This window comes from Brachyistius frenatus, unplaced genomic scaffold (genome assembly GCF_029030835.1).
Source record: "Brachyistius frenatus isolate BFR_SWC_R1_liver_20210118 unplaced genomic scaffold, ASM2903083v1 Contig_1, whole genome shotgun sequence".
NCBI classification, from domain to species: Eukaryota; Metazoa; Chordata; class Actinopteri; family Embiotocidae; genus Brachyistius; species Brachyistius frenatus.
The window spans coordinates 10,519,547-10,538,441 of record NW_027210600.1 but is presented as its reverse complement, the minus strand read 5'-3'; the positions used below and the strand labels follow the sequence as shown (position 1 = coordinate 10,538,441).

General features: G+C 39.2%; 1 protein-coding gene across 2 annotated transcripts in view; it reads left to right on the top strand.

The window, feature by feature from the left end:
- LOC138615721 (solute carrier organic anion transporter family member 1C1-like) overlaps window positions 1–18,895 on the top strand; it is a 65,534-nt gene that overhangs the window by 40,133 nt on the left and 6,506 nt on the right. For both annotated transcript variants that reach the window (XM_069689509.1, XM_069689501.1), the window contains 10 exons: window positions 7,173–7,314; window positions 10,110–10,242; window positions 10,609–10,730; window positions 10,807–10,953; window positions 11,475–11,573; window positions 13,784–14,032; window positions 15,122–15,286; window positions 16,294–16,486; window positions 17,099–17,264; window positions 17,406–17,578. In XM_069689509.1, the coding sequence (XP_069545610.1) occupies window positions 7,173–7,314; window positions 10,110–10,242; window positions 10,609–10,730; window positions 10,807–10,953; window positions 11,475–11,573; window positions 13,784–14,032; window positions 15,122–15,286; window positions 16,294–16,486; window positions 17,099–17,264; window positions 17,406–17,578 (1,589 nt within the window). The remainder of the gene's footprint in view (window positions 1–7,172; window positions 7,315–10,109; window positions 10,243–10,608; window positions 10,731–10,806; window positions 10,954–11,474; window positions 11,574–13,783; window positions 14,033–15,121; window positions 15,287–16,293; window positions 16,487–17,098; window positions 17,265–17,405; window positions 17,579–18,895) is intronic.

Genomic DNA, 18,895 nt, shown 5'->3' with positions numbered 1-18,895 from the left:
AAGCTCTTATTTTGAAAGGCAGATGTAGCCTTTGTATCCTATATCACATATATAAAGCTAGGTCACTTTTATGGTTGTTTTTTTTTGTTTTTTTTTGCAACTTTGAGCCCTATGATTCTCTAAGTTCAATAAATAAATAAAAAAGATAGAACTAAAATATTTCTGTTATGTGCAGCATGCTTATTGTTACAGGAAGTGATTACATACTCTTTGTCAGGTAGTGCCTAAAAAAAACTAAAACTTTGTGTTTTTCTCGACTTTCAATTTTTTCTAACTCCTGCAATTTAACCACAAAAAGTTCACTTCAAACTCGGCAAATTATATTGCAATTTTTGATCACAATAATCACAAAAAAACTCTTGGAAGGACTGCACTTTGGCAACTTCATGCTCTTTTACATTAACATTACAGCCAGTCTTGTTGACTGTTATCAACATTACATATGGAAGAAAGACTGATAAAAATAACTCAGAACATGATGTGAATCTCATATTGATAAAAAGAGACCACCTCAGGCTTTCCTTTGACTTTTTTTCCCTCCCACCTCAAAAAACATTTGAAGAAATTGTCCAAAAGCATGTCTTCTGCCAGCAACATGAAAGTTAGTAAAGCCCTAGATGAGATCAGACACTCTTGTTGATAGTTCTCACATGAAAGTAATATAAGACAATGGTGTTCAAGCAGCTTATCATAATACAGACTGCAGTGGCAGGAAAGACTTATTTATTCTCAGAATTGTTTGGTTCTCTGAGCAGCTGGGTGGGGCATGGCACAGCCCGTTTCCACTCTAATCCGGTGCTCAATTTATTCTATGATTTGTACCACAAATCAAACTAGAACTTTAGTGTCACAATCTCAGTGATTCTTTATTTTGCATTCATTTCTGGCTACAAGCACCATCTCAGAACTCCCAAATCACTTTCTAATAATGTTATGAATTATGTATAATTAATTGTTTTCTACTTTTAGGCACCACTCTCATAAACAATTAAAAACTGCGTGTGTGTGTGTAAGCGTATTAGATTGGTGACACCAAATAGGCTAAGAACAAAAGCGAGTCACATGTCACAAGGGGGCTTTGTGGGAATTTTAACGTGAATGTCTTTTTAGTGATCTTTAATCACAGTGATGCCACAGCTTATTTGGCCTTTGATACAGTACAACTTAAAAGTTTAAAATGAAAATGTCACAATGCATGCCTTTGTTGCAAAATCACAAAAGAAGCAGTGTATTCTGCAGAAAGAAAAGTATTCGATTGTCAGGTTATTACTTTTGTGATAATGACTTAGTGAGGAGTCACTCTTGACTCCACCTTTACAGTGATGTCTTCACTGTACTTAATTATGCAAGCAATAGTCTTCATTGTTATTGTTACTGGAATTAGAATACGTTTTATTAAGGTTCTTTGGCCAGAGGTTTTCAGAGATGTAGTCTCATCAGGAACTTTGACAAATTATGTATGGCGTTTGCCACTGACGTGATTCTAACTTTTACTTTTAAAATTTTACAGGGATAATCTTATCTTTGCGCAGCAATGCAGCTTGAGCTTCTTCAGAAAAGGTTTGATGTCAGGCATTGGCTTTCTTTAACATCTTTATTTGTATAATGCAAGAATATTGCAGTTTTACATTTCGCACGTTAAGGTCTTTATTTTTGTGAGACAAAGTGTGCACATGGGGCACCTGGGAAAAACAAATAGGTTGCAACAGTGAACAAATAATACAATTTCAGCCTGTAACCTTCATTATGACAATAAAAATGATTTACTAAGAAATACAACTTCTAGTTGTGACAGGGGCTGACAGGCATCAGCCATCTGAATTAGCTTTCAATTCATATGTCCTTCAAATTGCATTGTGGTTCCTTGGTGGCACGTTAAAACAGATGAGTAAACACCATGAGCTGTGCTACCACTCAACCGCAGAGGCACAAAATCAGTATCTTTGAACGATTTGTACAAACATAAGCCTCTAAGGGAATCCGTCACTCACACTGTACGAGGGTGAATCAAAAAGTTCTGAGACTGCCTTTGTTGCACGTGAACGACACGCAGCACCGCGATGTGCACGTAGCACAGAGAAGCTATGACCGCCGTGAGTCGGTACTCTAAGTTTCGGCGCTTGATCAAAATCAGCACCTGAGTTACACATGCTTTTGTGAGCAGTGGTCCAGGTGCAATGTCGCACCTGAAACTTAAACAGAGAGCGCATATACATTTTTTTTTTTTATAAATTATTGGGGAACAGAAAAAAGCAAGATAGCCAAATACGGCGGGTAGACGTGGTGGGGTGCAACGATTATGTTGTAGTGGGCAAAACACTTTTCAATGCGCTGTGAGCACGCGTACTGTCATTTGCACTGTTTTCCCTTAAGATTCCTCAGAACATCACTGTAGAAATCGGTGTTGACAGTCTGGCACTGGGGGACAAATTACGGCGCACAATCCTGTGAATGTCAAAGACAAACCCACCTGGTTGCGCTCCTTTCCTGAAGCGTCTTTTCCGGTTTTGGACAGTGCACAACAGGAGCAGTCTCAGAACCTATGGATCCACCCTCATATATATAAGTGGTTTGGAGGAAAGCCACCAGTGTATTTTCTGACATATCCTCTCCTTCTTTCCACTGAGCGTAACCTGAATTATTTAGTAGTTTGCGCAGATCTCTGCACTGTCCGGAAAAAAAACACGTGTTCTGTATTCTTGTTTGCAATTGAATCCCTCCAGGAAATGCACATTTGCGGAATTACTGTTGTTAGTGCCCTGCAGCCAGCACTGGTGGTCAGCATGAGCTCAACAGAGGTCTGTTTGCATTAGTGGGCCCTCTAAAAGTAAATAATAATCAAACAATCAAAGCATTGCTATTGCTATGACGATGGTATGTCTGTCTGATCATTTGTTGTTGTGACTCTCATGTGCGCTGCATTTCTTGCTTCAGTACAATGTACGCGGGTGTGACGCACTACAAAAGACCGTGACCGAGACCACAAACCATTACTTATTTACAAATCACTCAGAGTGACAGAGAGATTACAGTCATTTAAGGTAAGAAAAATGTCAAAGCTCTGCCCTAAAAACTAGAACTGGCATTTTATATTTGCACAAGAAAGACTGGCAAAAAATAAACAAGTAATAATGATGTGAATATGATGAGAAAATTACAAGGAGTTTGAGAAACAGAATCATACAAGAAAAGGGGAGGTGTTAAAAAGCAGCATTTCATATGCATCTCTACAACAAACAGGTGTAGGTAACAAAATACACATGTTTTAAGCACAAGGGAACCATTGTACTTTTTGTCACATTTTTGTAGGTTTTTCCTTGTTGCTGTTTTACAAACTGGAAATTCTGCATCGCATGTGTGATATGTGAAGGCCTCTACTAAATATCATTCAATAATAAAAATAAAAATGATTTGACAATAGCCAAAAAACTATTCATTGAGCTATAATCTCTATTAGTCTTTTTGATGACTAGCTGCAGGTTGTTAGCTTTGCCTCCTTATTGGGGACATTGAAAACATGTACTGATTAACATAATTGAATTATTGGAATTTGCATGTCTCGATTAATATGATGTTATGGCAGGATTGCCACAACACATAACAATAAATAATAATGAGGGTCCTGAAAGACAATGAAATCAGGAGGTTTGTTTGGTATATTTCATGGGAAAACTATCTCAGATTTTTATTGAACTTGGTGGAAGGGTGTAGCAAGAAAGAAAGAAAAAACCCATTTAGACAATCCAAGTCATGGGGCAATTCCATTAATTATTTTTCACTTGTATTACTTTAGAAAGGACATTTGGCCAACTAAATGCCATGCACGTCAGCTGCCGTTTATTGCAGGTTGTCCGCTCACCTCTGACTCTAGTTCTGTCTGAGGTTTCTTCCGACTGTTGCCAAATGCGACCCACGGGGGAATAGTTGTGTTTCTCTCTATAATATTGTAAGGTCTTGACCTAATGGTGCAAAGCGCCCTGCGGTGACTTGGTAGTGAAGTTCAATAGTGACAAAAAATAGGCTTGTCTACAAATACGATGACTCCATATCATAATTCATATTCATGGGAACCAGTAATCCTCTGAGGTACACATGTACTCGTCAAACTTTATACAGTAAGCAGACGTTATGCAGCTCTCTGAGACAGTGGTAGGGGAGAACTGGATATGGTACAATATCTGAGGTGAGGCTTTGGCTTGGTTCAAGCGTATTTTTAACATGCAGACATATATGTCTATTGGTTGTGAGTGCAGATTTGCTGATCATGGAAAAGTAGACTATTGGCCTTGGTCCAGGTCTGCGCTTTCCAACTGCCCTTCTTGTGTGTGTGTGTGTGTGTGTGTGTGTGTGTGTGTGTGTGTGTGTGTGTGTGTGTGTGTGTGTGTGTGTGTGTGTGTGTGTGTGTGTGTGTGTGTGTGTGTGTGTGTGTGTGTGTGTGTGTGTGTGTGTGTGTGTGTGTGTGTGTGTGAGTTTCATTAGACGGGGAAAGCTCACAGGAGACAGAGCATAACACTTAGAATACATTTGTTTGTACTGTCACTCTAGATTAAAGGAAACCAGTCAGCCGTTCCTGAACACAAACTTGTTTTCATTTCAGACGGTAAGCTTGATTTAACATGTACGCACTGATTGGAAATGTTAAGCATAATCTTTCTCTTCACTGAAGTTAGAAATTAGCTTGACAGTTTAATACACTAGTCTCCCACTGAGGTAAATAACATTTTAAGCTGAAAGTTTAAGTCTTCTCTATAAGAGTGATTTATTCCATGATATGGTTGTTCATTTTCAAATTTCTGCATTCTGTATTTAAGTGCCACATTCATAAAAACTGTTTTACCAGATTTAAATCCTTATTCTTGAACTTTTTCATATCTTTACACCATCACTACCTCGGGTTAAACTCGTAACTCTCATTTCCAGAGTCTCAGGAAAACAGAGGAATTGTGTTTGGCTTTGGTGTGGTGGCCAAAGACTGCACAAAGTATAATATTATTGCGTAGCTCTTTGCAGGTCATTTTTAACACTTTTTCATTGGTTTGAATGATTGATGTCAGCTCTCAGAATAAAATACTTTATTGCTAACAGAACATTTTTGACATATTTGGAAACATGCTTTGTCTATGGTGACAAAATGCTCACCTCCTATTGTAGCAGATATTCACCTTGCATAGTAAAATATATATATATATTAGGTTAAATACAACATAGTTCAGATGTATCCACTGGTTATGACGATATTTGCTTTACATTTACATGACATTAAGTTCTTAATGCATGACTAGCATCCTTCAAATTAGGCCACTAAATTATAACAATTTTATTCATGAAAAAGTGGGGGAAGAGTTCAATCTAATTAGTTGCACTGTGCAGCTTGAAGAAGTTGGTCGCAGTGTAGTGCATAGGGGATTTATTTTTTCCTTGAAAATTGTTTCATCCGAAGGATTTTTAGACACCAAAATGAATATGAAAAAAATAATTTGTTGATATATTATTTTATTTTTTGCCTCTTTATTCGATTGGTGTACTTTATTGATCCCTTCGGGGCTCCTAACCCTCAGGTTTGGAACCTTCGATGCCATAGGAAGAGCTGATTACTACTGTAATTGGTTGTACAATTGGACAATGTACACTTGGAAATAAGTGGAAACATAGCCCTATTTGGGTGACAATCATTGGATTATGTTCTGTTATTTAGAATATGCCTTAAGATGTTATTTGTAGTTTCTCTTGAAGTGGCAGTTGTACAGTCTGTAAATTAATTTGCTGCATCCATTTTTATAAGGTAAAAAAAAAGAAGAGCCTTTTGTTATTTGACTTGTTTTTGTCTTTATCTTTTCCTTGTCTTAAGTTTTGAAATTTCTACTCTGTTTATTAAATTTTTAGGTTGTGAATAGGTTTTGTGGCCCACTTTGATGTTAATAACAAAGCTTGATCTGTGTTGTGTGATGTTTTGGATCTCTGCCATCATTTAATCTGTTATATTAGTTTGCCCTTGATTATAAGAAGGAAAACAATTTTATGATCTCATACTTGTCTCGGTATCAGGAGATGGGGAAACTTGCTTTGGTGAAACATTTGAACCCGGGAGGAGAGTACTGGCAATAACATGAAGTATATAGTTGCATATAATGGATATTGTTGAATTGTTGGGTTTCTCTGTATAATATTGTAAAGTCTTGCTGTAAGGACTTTGATGTGTTAAGTGCCATGAAATAACCTGAATTGAATTGAATTGAATTGAATTGAATTGAATTGAATTGAATTGAATTGAATTGAATTGAATTGAATTGAATTGAATTGAATTGAATTGAATTGAATTGAATATACTCAAGTACAAATGTCTCAGATTTGTACTTAAATACAGTACTACTTAGTTAATTTCCACCACTGGCTTAGCATTTTTACAGATGACAAACAGTCAATTGACACTGACAACAGATTAAAAGTGATGTAAAACACATCTTGTGCCAGTGTAAGTTTGTGAATTAGATTTCTTGGTGTTTGAGGGAGCTTCTCAAAATGAGGCCAAAAAGAAAAACTGCTGGAAATGATCAAGTTTCCTCTCCCATCAACAATGAACTTAGTATTGATTGTTTTATTTGATCTAGCATTCTAATTGGTCTATTTGATCTTGCTGTTTCTGGTGAAACAAAAAAGGTCCATATCTTCAGGGATTCTTTCCATAATGTTGTCAGTCACTTAGAATTACAATCTGAGCCTGTTACGGTATATGTTAATGTATGAAAATATATGTTGGAGTCTTTGCAAAAAAATTACACACAAGCAGAATTTTAAATATAGCAAATTAAAATGATCATCAAGCGAAGGTCAGCCTTCTTGTTCTTCTGGTAGTGCTACAAACCTTTTCTAGTCTGAAATCCTTTAATTTCTGTGATGTTGTTAAGAAGTGAATGTTGGATCAGTTGACATGGGTTAATGGGGAAGGGGAGGGTGTCATGCATTGTAGTCACCATGGTGATATCACATGAGTGCTTCATTTTTGTCTATTGTCAGTGGACAAAAAAGTTCACCCAATCAAGTAGATTACTAAAAATGCTAATTATGTTAAACACTCTATTTGCTCTTTTTGTGGTTGTATTTTGCGCTGCATATCAATGTAAAATCCTTATCTTTGTTTACCTCTATTGCCTTTTCTCGTCTCTTTTTCCTAGATGTTTCTGGTGGCTCTGTCCTTTGCCTATTTTGCAAAGGCTCTGTCGGGGAGCTACATGAAGAGCACAATAACCCAGCTGGAGAGGCGCTTTGACATCCCCAGTTACCTAATAGGTGTCATTGATGGGAGCTTCGAGATAGGTGAGTAGGCCGGCCTGCCAATCACTGCTGTTATGTTGTTGTTATGTTTGTAGCCTCTGTGTCCTGAGCTCCCCTTCCTTCTCTCGTCCTGCTTTTGGGGTGAAAATATGAATGGGTTATCGAGATATTCAAGCTGCAGATAAAGGACTTATCAGGTTTCCAAGTAGAGGACAGAGGGGTGTGTGTGTGTGTGTGTGTGTGTGTGTGTGTGTGTGTGTGTGTGTGTGTGTGTGTGTGTGTGTGTGTGTGTGTGTGTGTGTGTGTGTGTGTGTGTGTGTGTGTGTGTGTGTGTGTGTGTGTGTGTGTGTGTGTGTGTGTGTGTGTGTGTGTGTGTGTGTGTGTGTGTGTGTGTGTGTGTGTGTGTGTGTGTTTGGTGAGTCATAGTGTTGACCAAGGATATAAGACACAAGTTCTGAGCTCTTTTTAAGCTGTGAACAGCCATACCCTTGAATGTGTAAGATTTTGTTATGCACTAACTTCCCCATATTATCATTTTAATCTCTGCTTTCCCCCAGTAATTTACAGTATGTGGTTATCAGATGGCTTTTTTCCGACATGTGAATCAGTTACAAGCAAACCAACCCTTTAGGCAATACTGACTAGCTCTGTGCAGATATTATAAAATATAACACGCACCCTTTTCTTGCAGTCCATGCCCAACAACATTTTCTGTACTGGGAATTTAGGTTAAGTTAAGAACACAAACTCTTTCCCGTACAAAATAAGAAAAAACAAACACACTGTGAAGGGGATAGAGCAGCCTGAAGGATATTTGGCATGGGTTTATCAGCCGTCTTATCACAGACATGATTTTTGTAAATGTTGACCCATACGTAAGGAGTTGCTACACAGTATAAAAGTTGTATAAAACATCTCATTGCTTCGTGGGTGTGTATTTAGATAGAAATTAGTCATTTGGATTTCAATTATTAGGACCAAACGCAGATCATTTGTGAAAATGTTCAGCTATGTAGTAGATCTTGGTGTCACTACAGTACACTACAGATACTGTATTGTATGTATCTGTTGTTTCTCCGAACAGTGAGGATGGCATTCAGTAAATGCGTTCCATGATCAGTTTCTAGGACAGTTATATAAGTCTTGGCCATTCAGCTCAAGTCTCTCTTGTAGGTTATGAATCATAAATAGCGAGCAGAGCGTGATCATCTACTATCAGGCTCATGTTAGAATATTTGGGCTGCTCACTCTAATGTTATGGTTCTGTTATAAGGACTATGCCTGGAAATAAGCTGATTCAGTGAGATTCAGTGCTATATAACTTAGGTGCATACAGACCTCGATACACTAAGTCTCTTTACCTCAATTTCTCCCTCTCCTATGAAAGCCCTTTCACTCATGTGGACTAGGCAACAAGCTTTTTCTATAGGACTGTTGCTAGGATAACATAGAGGTAGAGCAGGGCAGAGTGAAAGGGAAAGAGAAAAGAAAGTGCAAGAATGAAGCAAAATGAGTGTGGAGGGTGCTAATCTCAAAAATAAATAGTGAGGTATTGTACACAATTTTCAATACAAGTAATTCAATGATTTTCTTACAACTACACAAAATGGTCACAAGCAGCCTTTTACAAATCATTATTATGACATTTTTCAGAACTGGTTCTCTGTCTCTCTCACACACACACACACACACACACACACACACACACACACACACACACACACACACACACACACACACACACACACACACACACACACACACAGTGATCAAATGGTCCTCTTCCACTGACAACAACAACAACAACAACAGCTGAAGGATTTCTGGAAGGTTTGACGTCATCCCATCAAATGAATTTATACTGCAGAAAAAGGTCACAGCCTGGCATGAAGCTTATCTTTCAAGGCTGCTTTTCCACCTCATTTATAAGAGTTTTCATGTCACTGATCATGGACAAAATGCACTACAAAGGGTATCAGTCAAAAAGTCCCACTTAGTGCTGTTTAATTTGTATGCTATGTTTACTACAACATGCTGCAGGTTAGAAAAAAAAAACTGGAGCGCGGAGATAATGCATCACGTGGGAATGAATTCCCAATCTCCTTTTCCAACTACAAAAGTACACACCACAGTGTTCAGCAGCTTCCATTATCATCTTTTCACTCTCTCTCTCTCTCTCTCTCTCTCTCTCTCTCTCTCTCTCTCTCCCCCCCCCCCCCCCCCCCCCCCCCCCCCCCCCCCCCCCCCCCCCCCCCCCCCCCCCCCCCCCCCCCCCCCCCCCCCCCCCCCCCCCCCCCCCCCCCCCCCCCCCCCCCCCCCCCCCCCCCCCCCCCCCCCCCTCATTAAATTTTTAATGCATATGTCATCCTCCACTGGTGCATCAAAATGTTGGCCATGCTATTATAATATGTATCTACACTTTGTGATGAATATTTTATTAGCTAAGGCACACAGGGAAAATAACTGACTTGGATGATTTTGTTTCAGAATTGTTTTAGCTTTTCCACTGCATTTCTATATCCTGTTTAGCTACAAAAAGCAGTTATACTAAAAAAAATAAAAATAAAAGAAATACTAATAAAAAAGAGAGTTCCTTCATTTGACATAACAATAAAAAGTGATGTCTGATGAAATGACAGAAGTGTACAAAACAGTCAGGGACACTAAACACTAAATACTTGGCCAGGGTTAAGAGCCACAGGTGAACCAAACTCGGTCACAGAAAGCTATATCGAACAAAAGAAACGAGGCACTGATAGGTTCCTTCTCAAACTATTTGCTCTCTCTGTGTACAATAGCATTTTAAATCAATGGCATTTCTGGCTCCATCCTCCCAGGTAACCTGTTCGTGATCGCCTTTGTCAGTTACTTTGGGGCCAAGCTCCACAGGCCAAAGATTATTGCAGTGGGTTGTGTACTGATGTCTATTGGCACCTTTATCATCGCTCTGCCTCACTTCATCATTGGACGGTGAGTAAAAAAGAGCCGACGGGCCTGTTTGTTATTAGACTCAATCTCAGACAATAATATATTTATCAATTAATTTGATCTCTATACAAGTAATTTGTCCATTTTTTCTTTTTCATTATAAAAAGGGTGATAATGTGGGACATACACAGCTGCTACAGTTGTTTTCAGGACTATACCTTCTATAATAAAGCACTGCCAGCATAGATCAGCCCGTAACTCACATGCTGCTTTTCCAATGAAGAATTCCATTAATGACATGTTTATACAGAAAAAGCTCCTTTCTGCACAGTTTGAAGCGCGTAAACCAAGTGAAATGAGGATTTCCTCTCTGTCCCTGGGTTTGAACCTTTTGTATTTTGTGCACAGCTATGAATATGAAACATCGGTGCGGTGGGTTGTGAACTCAACCCTTAACCCCTCTCCATGTCCGGTGGGGTCACCAGCAGGCCTGACAAAAAAGGGTAACCTTCCTCAAGTGCCAGCCACAGGTGAGTGTTAAAGCACCCACAACAATAGTGTAAACAAGTAAACGTGTGATTCTACTTCACCAATCTTTCCCTGTAGGTTGTGAAAGTGAGTCCAACCTGTCTATGTGGATCTACGTGCTCCTGGGAAATGTCTTGCGGGGGATAGGAGAGACACCCGTTCAGCCTCTGGGCATCTCTTATATAGATGATTTTGCTACGGAGGAGAATGCTGCACTGTATGTTGGTAAGAAAAACATGACCTAGTCCTAGACTAGCATTACACAAATATATCACTTTATCAACATTATTTCATGCATATGAGCTCTGAAATGTGACATACAGTAGCTGTAGGAAAAGCAACCAGTATTTCTTTGTATGTTTTTACAGTTTATATTTCTACATATGGTAGCATCCATATCCAAGTTTGCTTTGCACACTAGATATTTTTCTGAGCTCAGGCTAGTGCAGTTGGCCACTAAAAGAAATGTCACATGCTGTTATCGCAACAAAAACTGTATATGGCCTGTAAACGTGATTTAATAAGACTGAATTAGTATTACTGAAAAAGAACGTTCTTACTCAGCAAGTTTTTTTCAAACAAATTAGGGTTTAACCATGCATGCAGTGTAAACCCATTTGTATGCAAAACTTGTGGCAAAATATGGGTCACGCTTGGTGTGTTCTACTGTATCTCTGTTTCTTATAGAGGTAGCGAAAGTCTTAACCAGTTTTTCTGTCTCTTTGGGGTTGTTTATTATATCCTAGGCTTTGTGCAGACGATCTCGGTGGTTGGCCCTGTGTTTGGTTACCTATTAGGCTCCCTTTGTGCCAAAATCTATGTGGACATTGGATTTGTAAAAATGGGTGAGTTTATACATATTTCTAAGTCTTATAAGGCCAGACATTTATGTAAATTTGTAGACTGTCTGGACACACTTGTTGTCATTAACCTCTCATACTAGACTCATAAGAGAGCTCATCTGAGTGGATCTGGATAATATTTGTTTAGGATGTATTTGTCCATCGTAGGGAGCTAGTTCACTGAAACGGCAGGTTTATTCGACCAGATTGTATCATATTTACCTTTGCAAGGAACTGTAATACTAGAGGCCAGAACATGTTGGAGAAGGCTAATCAACATACTTATTCAGGTCCGATTCAGCCTTCAGTTCTTTAATATATAATACATTTTAATCTATTATATGTGACAACCAACAGTAACATCAGCCAATGGTTTGTGAACGGCGGTTATGAAGCCTCGAGTTCCGATTCTGGCCGTCGCCATATTGCTAATCCCGAGCAGTTTTCAGCCAGAGGTGACCATATTTGGCTGAGCTGGGTGGGAGGTGGATCTGATTATGCCTCATTTGCCAGCCCCGGAAGCTACGTCTACTTTTATATAGTCTATGATATATCCATAATGTCATCATGGAGATTTTAGGCTGCACAACTATGGTACAGCTGTAAAGTAATGGATGCCATGGCAGCTGACAGGAATTGGTTGATAAAGATAAACTTATTAGTGACACTTTGGTAACTCTCAACCTCATCAATGACCTATTAGATGATCTTTACTCAGACACTGAAATAAAATGTATTACAGTAGGCGCAACACAAATTTAGAGTAGGTCAGTTTTGCATTTTGACATGTCACAGCAAATGCCGAGGTGAATTTGGTTTCAGGTTCATGGGGCCAGAAAACAATGTGTACATTCTGCACAGTTCTGTTTTATACATTTCAGTTATTGTGAGCAAACATGGACTAGCCTGATTTCTACTTCCACAGTCAAACAGATGTACAAATGTCCCTAAAAATCCATTTGCCTGTTCCATCACTCCTTAGACCCGTCAATGATAAGAAAGGTACAGAAGTCAAGTTTAATTGATGCAACGGCACGGAAATTGTCTGTTTGAGAAAAACTAACGAAGCAATGTTTATTATGAGACTACGTTTCTCGTTTTACATTTAATCTCCCATCACCTGCACGTCACCCTAGAAAACTGCCTGCTCTTAAGTATGTATGAAGTGGGCACATTCTCACCACACATCATTCTTTTATAAATGCCAGGAATTGTTTGTAAAAGGGCACATGCAAGGTTTTTGTTCATTATTTATACATGTGGCCCCCGGAGTTGGTTGCATACTGGCTCACCGTCAGACTGCCATTGCTTACTGAAACACGTAAATACAACAGATTCAGCGGTAGTGCTATTAGTAACACCGGTGCTCTTCCTACCGTTGCCTTTAGGCCTTTTCATTCATAAAACTAAAGCATGATGTTATTAGATGTTATTAAACAAGTGGAACACAGTCAGTATGTGCACAATTCAAGACTCAGAACAGGTGTACAGGATTAGTGTCAATTAGCGAATGAATGAGGCCAGCTTAGGGAGAAGGAGGACAAAGCCCTCTATTAGGCACAATCAAATAGAGTGCAACACGGAGAAGGATTATAAAGACAAAACAAGGAGTGAAACAGAGGAAAGGGAAATGATACGGAAGGTGACCAGGAACAAAAGTAAAAGAAAAAAAGGGAATTTGAGCTGACGAAAAACTGAGAAAAAAAAAGTACAAACAGGAGGTTTACACTGAAGACTTAAAAATAACGTAAATTAGTTGTTTTTTCACACCAAATATATCTTGTCTTATTTTGCTCCTATTTATAATAATAGACAGACAAATCTATGACAAAGAAAGGTCCGATTTGAGTAACAAATCCAATTCGCCTGCAGTCATCAGTGAACATAGTCTTTGACATGACAATAATTACAATTGAACTATTTGTGTCTGTTGTGCCTATATATATATGACCTTTATTTAACCAGGTAAAATCAATTGAGAACCAATTCTCATTTACAATGATGACCTGTCAACACAGTCCTATGATGCCTACATGACAAATATTTACTCAGTGCTTTATCTTTGCGTTCTTCGATGAGATTTTCAACAGAGAGCGATCAATAGGCTTTACAGAGTATTCAGAGACTCCAGCTAAACCATACAGCACGTGTTAAATAAGCCATAAGCCACTAATATGTACAACCTATTTTCACCCTCTCTCCTCCCAACACAGAAACCGTCACCATCACCCCAGCAGACGCCCGCTGGGTTGGGGCCTGGTGGCTGGGCTACCTCATAGCCGGGGTCATCACCCTGTTTTCTGCCATCCCATTCTGGTTTCTGCCCCGCTCTCTGCCCATATCCGGGCCCCGGGTACCAGACAAGTGCACACCAGAGCAGACAAGTTTCATTAAAGACTCTCCCCTTCTGAAGCAAAAGTATCCAGCAGACGAACACAGTAGTTTTATAGAGATGGCCAAAGGTAAGGATGGATGTTGAAGTTTGCAGCTAACCTGGAAGACTATCTAAATGTGCCAAATATTTTTTGGTTTGTCAAATTTGGATGGTTTTTCAGATTCCTTCAATGATCACTGTCATTGTTGGTGATTATAAATACTGAAGAATTAAATATTGTATAATTAAAAAGCCACTATGTGTAGAAATTAATTTGCCGTTGAATGAATAGCAACAACCGTCAGTTTTTCACCTGAATTGTCAAAATCTTTCACAAACAAAAATGTATGCCATTAAAATAATTCAGTCTTTCTATAGTAAAAGTACTTTAGACTAGAGGCCTGCACTACGAAGATTTCTTTAGGTATAATACCGGGCTTTAAGGGTTACAATGGCTGCCCACTTCTTATTTGGATATATTGCCAGGAAAAGTTCTGCTGCAGATCTTACCCTACTTCGCAGTATGAAGCTTCTTTTGTGTATTTTTGACAAAAAATGTCACGCACTGCAATTAAAAATCAATGTAGAAGTAAAAATGATTTAGATTGCAAACAAGTTCTTCCCAAAATAATTTGTTTTTGCTTTGACCACGATCCACAGTGTGGCTAAACACACCGAATGTCCTTCGAGGTACATAGAGGTCATTATATTGCTCTTTACATATGGAGCAGGTTATGTTCAAGATAATAGATCAAAACATTTTAGTCCCGCTCCTGACCAATCAATTTTATTGGAAAATGGCATCACTAATTGTAGAAGCTGTTCTTCCTTCATTTGGCAGCAGCAGCTGTGCTGCTTTAAGCCTGGATTATGTGTTTAACTTTGTTAACATCATAGTTTGTTCCATGTATCTAAAATATCCCGCTCTGCTCCGAGCACACCTTTCATTTTTGTGATTCATAGTACGTGGAGATTGTCTTTTCACCAGTCAGATTGCACCAAGTTCTACACAAAGTAGCTTTAATTGGCCACAAGACAGCAATCGTTCTCTTCCCGCTACTTCATGAAGACAGAAAGGCCGACTACCCTTTATTTAGGCAATTACATTGTTAGAGTCAGCGGTAATTATTGCACTACATAGGTGTGTGTTTCAACTAAAATTTGTATCCCTCCACAGACTTTATTCCAACTCTACGGACTCTGCTGGCACACCCTGTGTACCTCATCTACCTGTGTGTGACAATCATCCAGCTGAACTCTCTTATTGGCATGGTCACTTACAAGCCCAAGTACATTGAGCAGCACTTCAGGCAGTCCACCTCAAAGGCTAACTTTCTGATGGGTGCGGTATATGTCATGAATATTTTATTGTCTTCTATAAATTATTTGTGCGTTACAGTCTGGGAAACATGAAACAGAACCAGATCAAGGTTTTCTGCTTGGTTTGCTCAGCTCAAATTATTTCTGGCATCTAGTATATACACAGCATTAAAGTCATTTAAGACTGAGAACTGGGTTTGCTATATTTTAATTTGACCCACTAACAGCCACAGCTGCACTAACTGGAGCTTTGTCAACAACAGAGCTGCTTTGCCCATAAAATAAAATATCTAATGAAGTTCATAGCATACAATGGATATCTCAATGTTCATATATTCTCATTAAGGGAGATGCCTGCACTGTTCAGATTGGGTGCATATGAAAGAGAATGCAATATTAGTTACCAGAGCTAGTGATATGGGTAGAGATAAAAGATCATGTCTTCACATCGATGTTAAATAAAGATATAAGACAAAAAATAGAAAAAGTAGGGCTTTTTTTTAATTTAGGCAACTTGGAACTCATGTAGTCTTATTTTTTCTCAGAAAGGTGCAGATGTGCTGAGTAGCAAGTCCCCAGCTCAAATCTCCTCCAAGATCAACGGTTTGCTGCACGTTAGTCCCCTGCTCTCTACCTCGTTTCCTGTACTTCACTATATCGCTATCTAATAAAGGGCAAAAAAAAAAAAAAAACAGCTGAAAAATGTATCTTTGAAGAAAAAAAATAATTGAATGTTACATTCAAGCCCTTTCACCCTTTTGCAGCTGCATCAGTTGAACGGAGTAAACCTCAGTGGAGCCCAGGATGAAAGCATGTGTCAATAGTGTTTATGTATCTACTCTCACTGGCAAAAGGAGAACACAATAGTTCTGCATTGCAGGTTTAACCAGGAGGCCATTATTAGCAAGTGTAAATAGATGGTAGCGGAGCTTTGATAAATTATTAAACTGTATCATCTGTTTTTGTTCAAATTAAGATTTCATTTCAGTTATTATTGATCATGTGTTCTGCTGTTTCTTTTCATCTCAGGCGTGATCAATATCCCTGCTGTGGCACTGGGAATGTTTTCTGGAGGTCTGCTCATGAAAAAGCTGAAGCTGAACATCATGGGAGCAGCCAAGTTTGCCTTCAGCACGTCTCTGATTGGTTACGTCCTGTCTCTGTTCTTCTTCGCAATGAGCTGTGAGAATGCCAGGGTAGCCGGGGTGACACTTTCGTACAAGTGAGTCACAAATAATCACGTAATGGGTGATGACTACTGACTAGTGTCTGGAGTTTTTCTTTTATTGATGATTCATAACATGAACCAGAGTTAAGTGGCTTTAATGTGTTGTAGTGAAAGAAGTGAAGTCCATCTGAGGTGTGCCACTTCTACCTGAATTTGATTTAATCAAAAATGTTTTGACAATAATTGATTTAAGAATGAGAATGTAGACTCATATCGAGGCAGAATTGGCCCCAGGTATATTTCCACAGTGCGCACACAAAAGAAGAGCATGAGAAGTGCCAACAAAACCAGCAGAGTCTTTAAGACTGAGCTGCAGCAGACACAACTGAAATGACATTGCTGATAAAAAAAAAAATTAAAAAAAAAGGACTTAAAGCAACCAGGGGGGATGCAACGTGCGAATTAACCTTCACTGAATGTGCTGAGACTGGCACACACACAATTAAAAACCAACACTGCACGAGGTAAATAATATATAAAATGTCCTAATGCTTATTAACTCTTTGTTTACTTTCGTAACTGCTTGAGCTGGAAGAGTGCAGAAACACCAGTGTACCCGTACGTAATGACCTAATCAATATTTGTCTCTTGCGCTCCTTCTTTCAGCATGGATACGACATCTTACGATAAACACTCGGTGTTCGCTGCCTGCAACTCACACTGTTTATGTTCATCGAGTGACTGGGACCCAGTCTGTGGAGAGAATGGCATCACGTATGTTTCCCCGTGTCTCGCTGGCTGCACCACCTCTGCTGGCTCAGGGAAGAACACAGTAAGGTTGACGAGCTCAGGTTGACAAAGTACTGCGCCACACACATTTCCACTTGTGCATACATATGTCGTTTTTACTGCCGTGTGCGTACATACGTGTCTGTGTCCTGCGGTAGGTGGTCATGTGTGCGTGTCTCTCCAGGTCTTCTCTAACTGTAGCTGTGTCGGTGTGGCTGGTAACTTTACGGCCAGGACAGGTCAGTGCACTGACAAGGACGACTGTGACATGATGTTCCCGTACTTCCTGGCTCTCTCCGTCATCACTTCCTTTATCATCTCTCTCGGGGGGACACCAGGCTACATGCTTCTCATCAGGTTAGATTTAAATCAGAAAGAATGTAATAAAATTCAAGTAGCTAAATTGCCATGTCAGCATTATTGTCGTCATGTCTATTATGTCTCTTTTTGGGCCCTTATTTTTATGCTTGCTAGTACTAGCAGTACTAGTACTACTTGCTAGTACTTTGGTGGGATATGTGCACTTGTTCGGCGTAAACTACACCTTGCCCGGAAAGCAGACAAGAGTAGAAAGCAGCAGCATGTGGCAAAGACACAAAGCTGCTGTCAAGATGGAAAGTTTCCAGCTGCCTTCAGTCTCTACAGGAAGTCACAGGAACACTCACATCCTGTGAGATCTGATTAGGATACGTATATTAATCTGCTCTGAAGGAATAATGCTTAAAATTGAAATCTTAATGAATCTCTTTCCAACCGGTATATTGGCAATACAATTGTTTGTTGTGACTGAAGCAGGAAGGTCAGTTAAGCTGCCTGTAATGACCTATGAATGAGTGTGAGTGAGTCTGACAGTACTTGCTGGCCCATCTGAGGGCAGCAGCACACATACTGTACGTTGACAAATATGCAGCCTCTGATTTGAGAAGCACCAGAAAGCAACACCATAACACAGACCTGTCATTTTTTTTAATTTTTTTTTTAATCTTTATTAAATCATGTGCAAAGGACACCAGGCTGCCAGAAAGTCACTCATTCAATACTGCAGTCATCAAAATGGTCAGTTTGGTCCCAGTATTGTGTTGCTGATGTGGATATTGTGGGATTTTCTGGCTCATCAGCCGTGTATCACTGCCTCCTTTCCAACTTTATTTTCAGCAAAAGGAGCTTTTCACGTTATATTTTTTTTAAGGTGCATTATAGTGCAAATGCTGTTGTCACATTTCACAATATGATGCGACCATTTATGTCATGAGATACTGTCGAAAAAAATGTACGTGCTATATGAAATATAAATGTTCATCATTTGATTCTTCACTGTAGAAGTTAAATAATGACCCACACCATCTGCCTCTGTCTGTAGACTTGAGATGTTACATGTTCAGGCCTTGTTCCCACTGCACCATTAAGACAATAATGTGATTTTCTTGAGAGTCAAATTTCTATTTCTTGAGCTGTTGTCATAATGCTTCACTCTGATTGGCGCAGCTTTTTCGGATTAATATCTCTATTTTTCTTCCTTAAGAATGTATAGCTGACTTACTAGGATTGGCAATGCCCAGTGAGTCATTGTCTGTGTGCCACATTTACAGTGTAAACAGGGGCTTTGTCAAACAAATGGTTTAAAAATAGCTTGTCAAGATGGTCAGCTGAGAATCACTAAAATTCTTGGGGGAA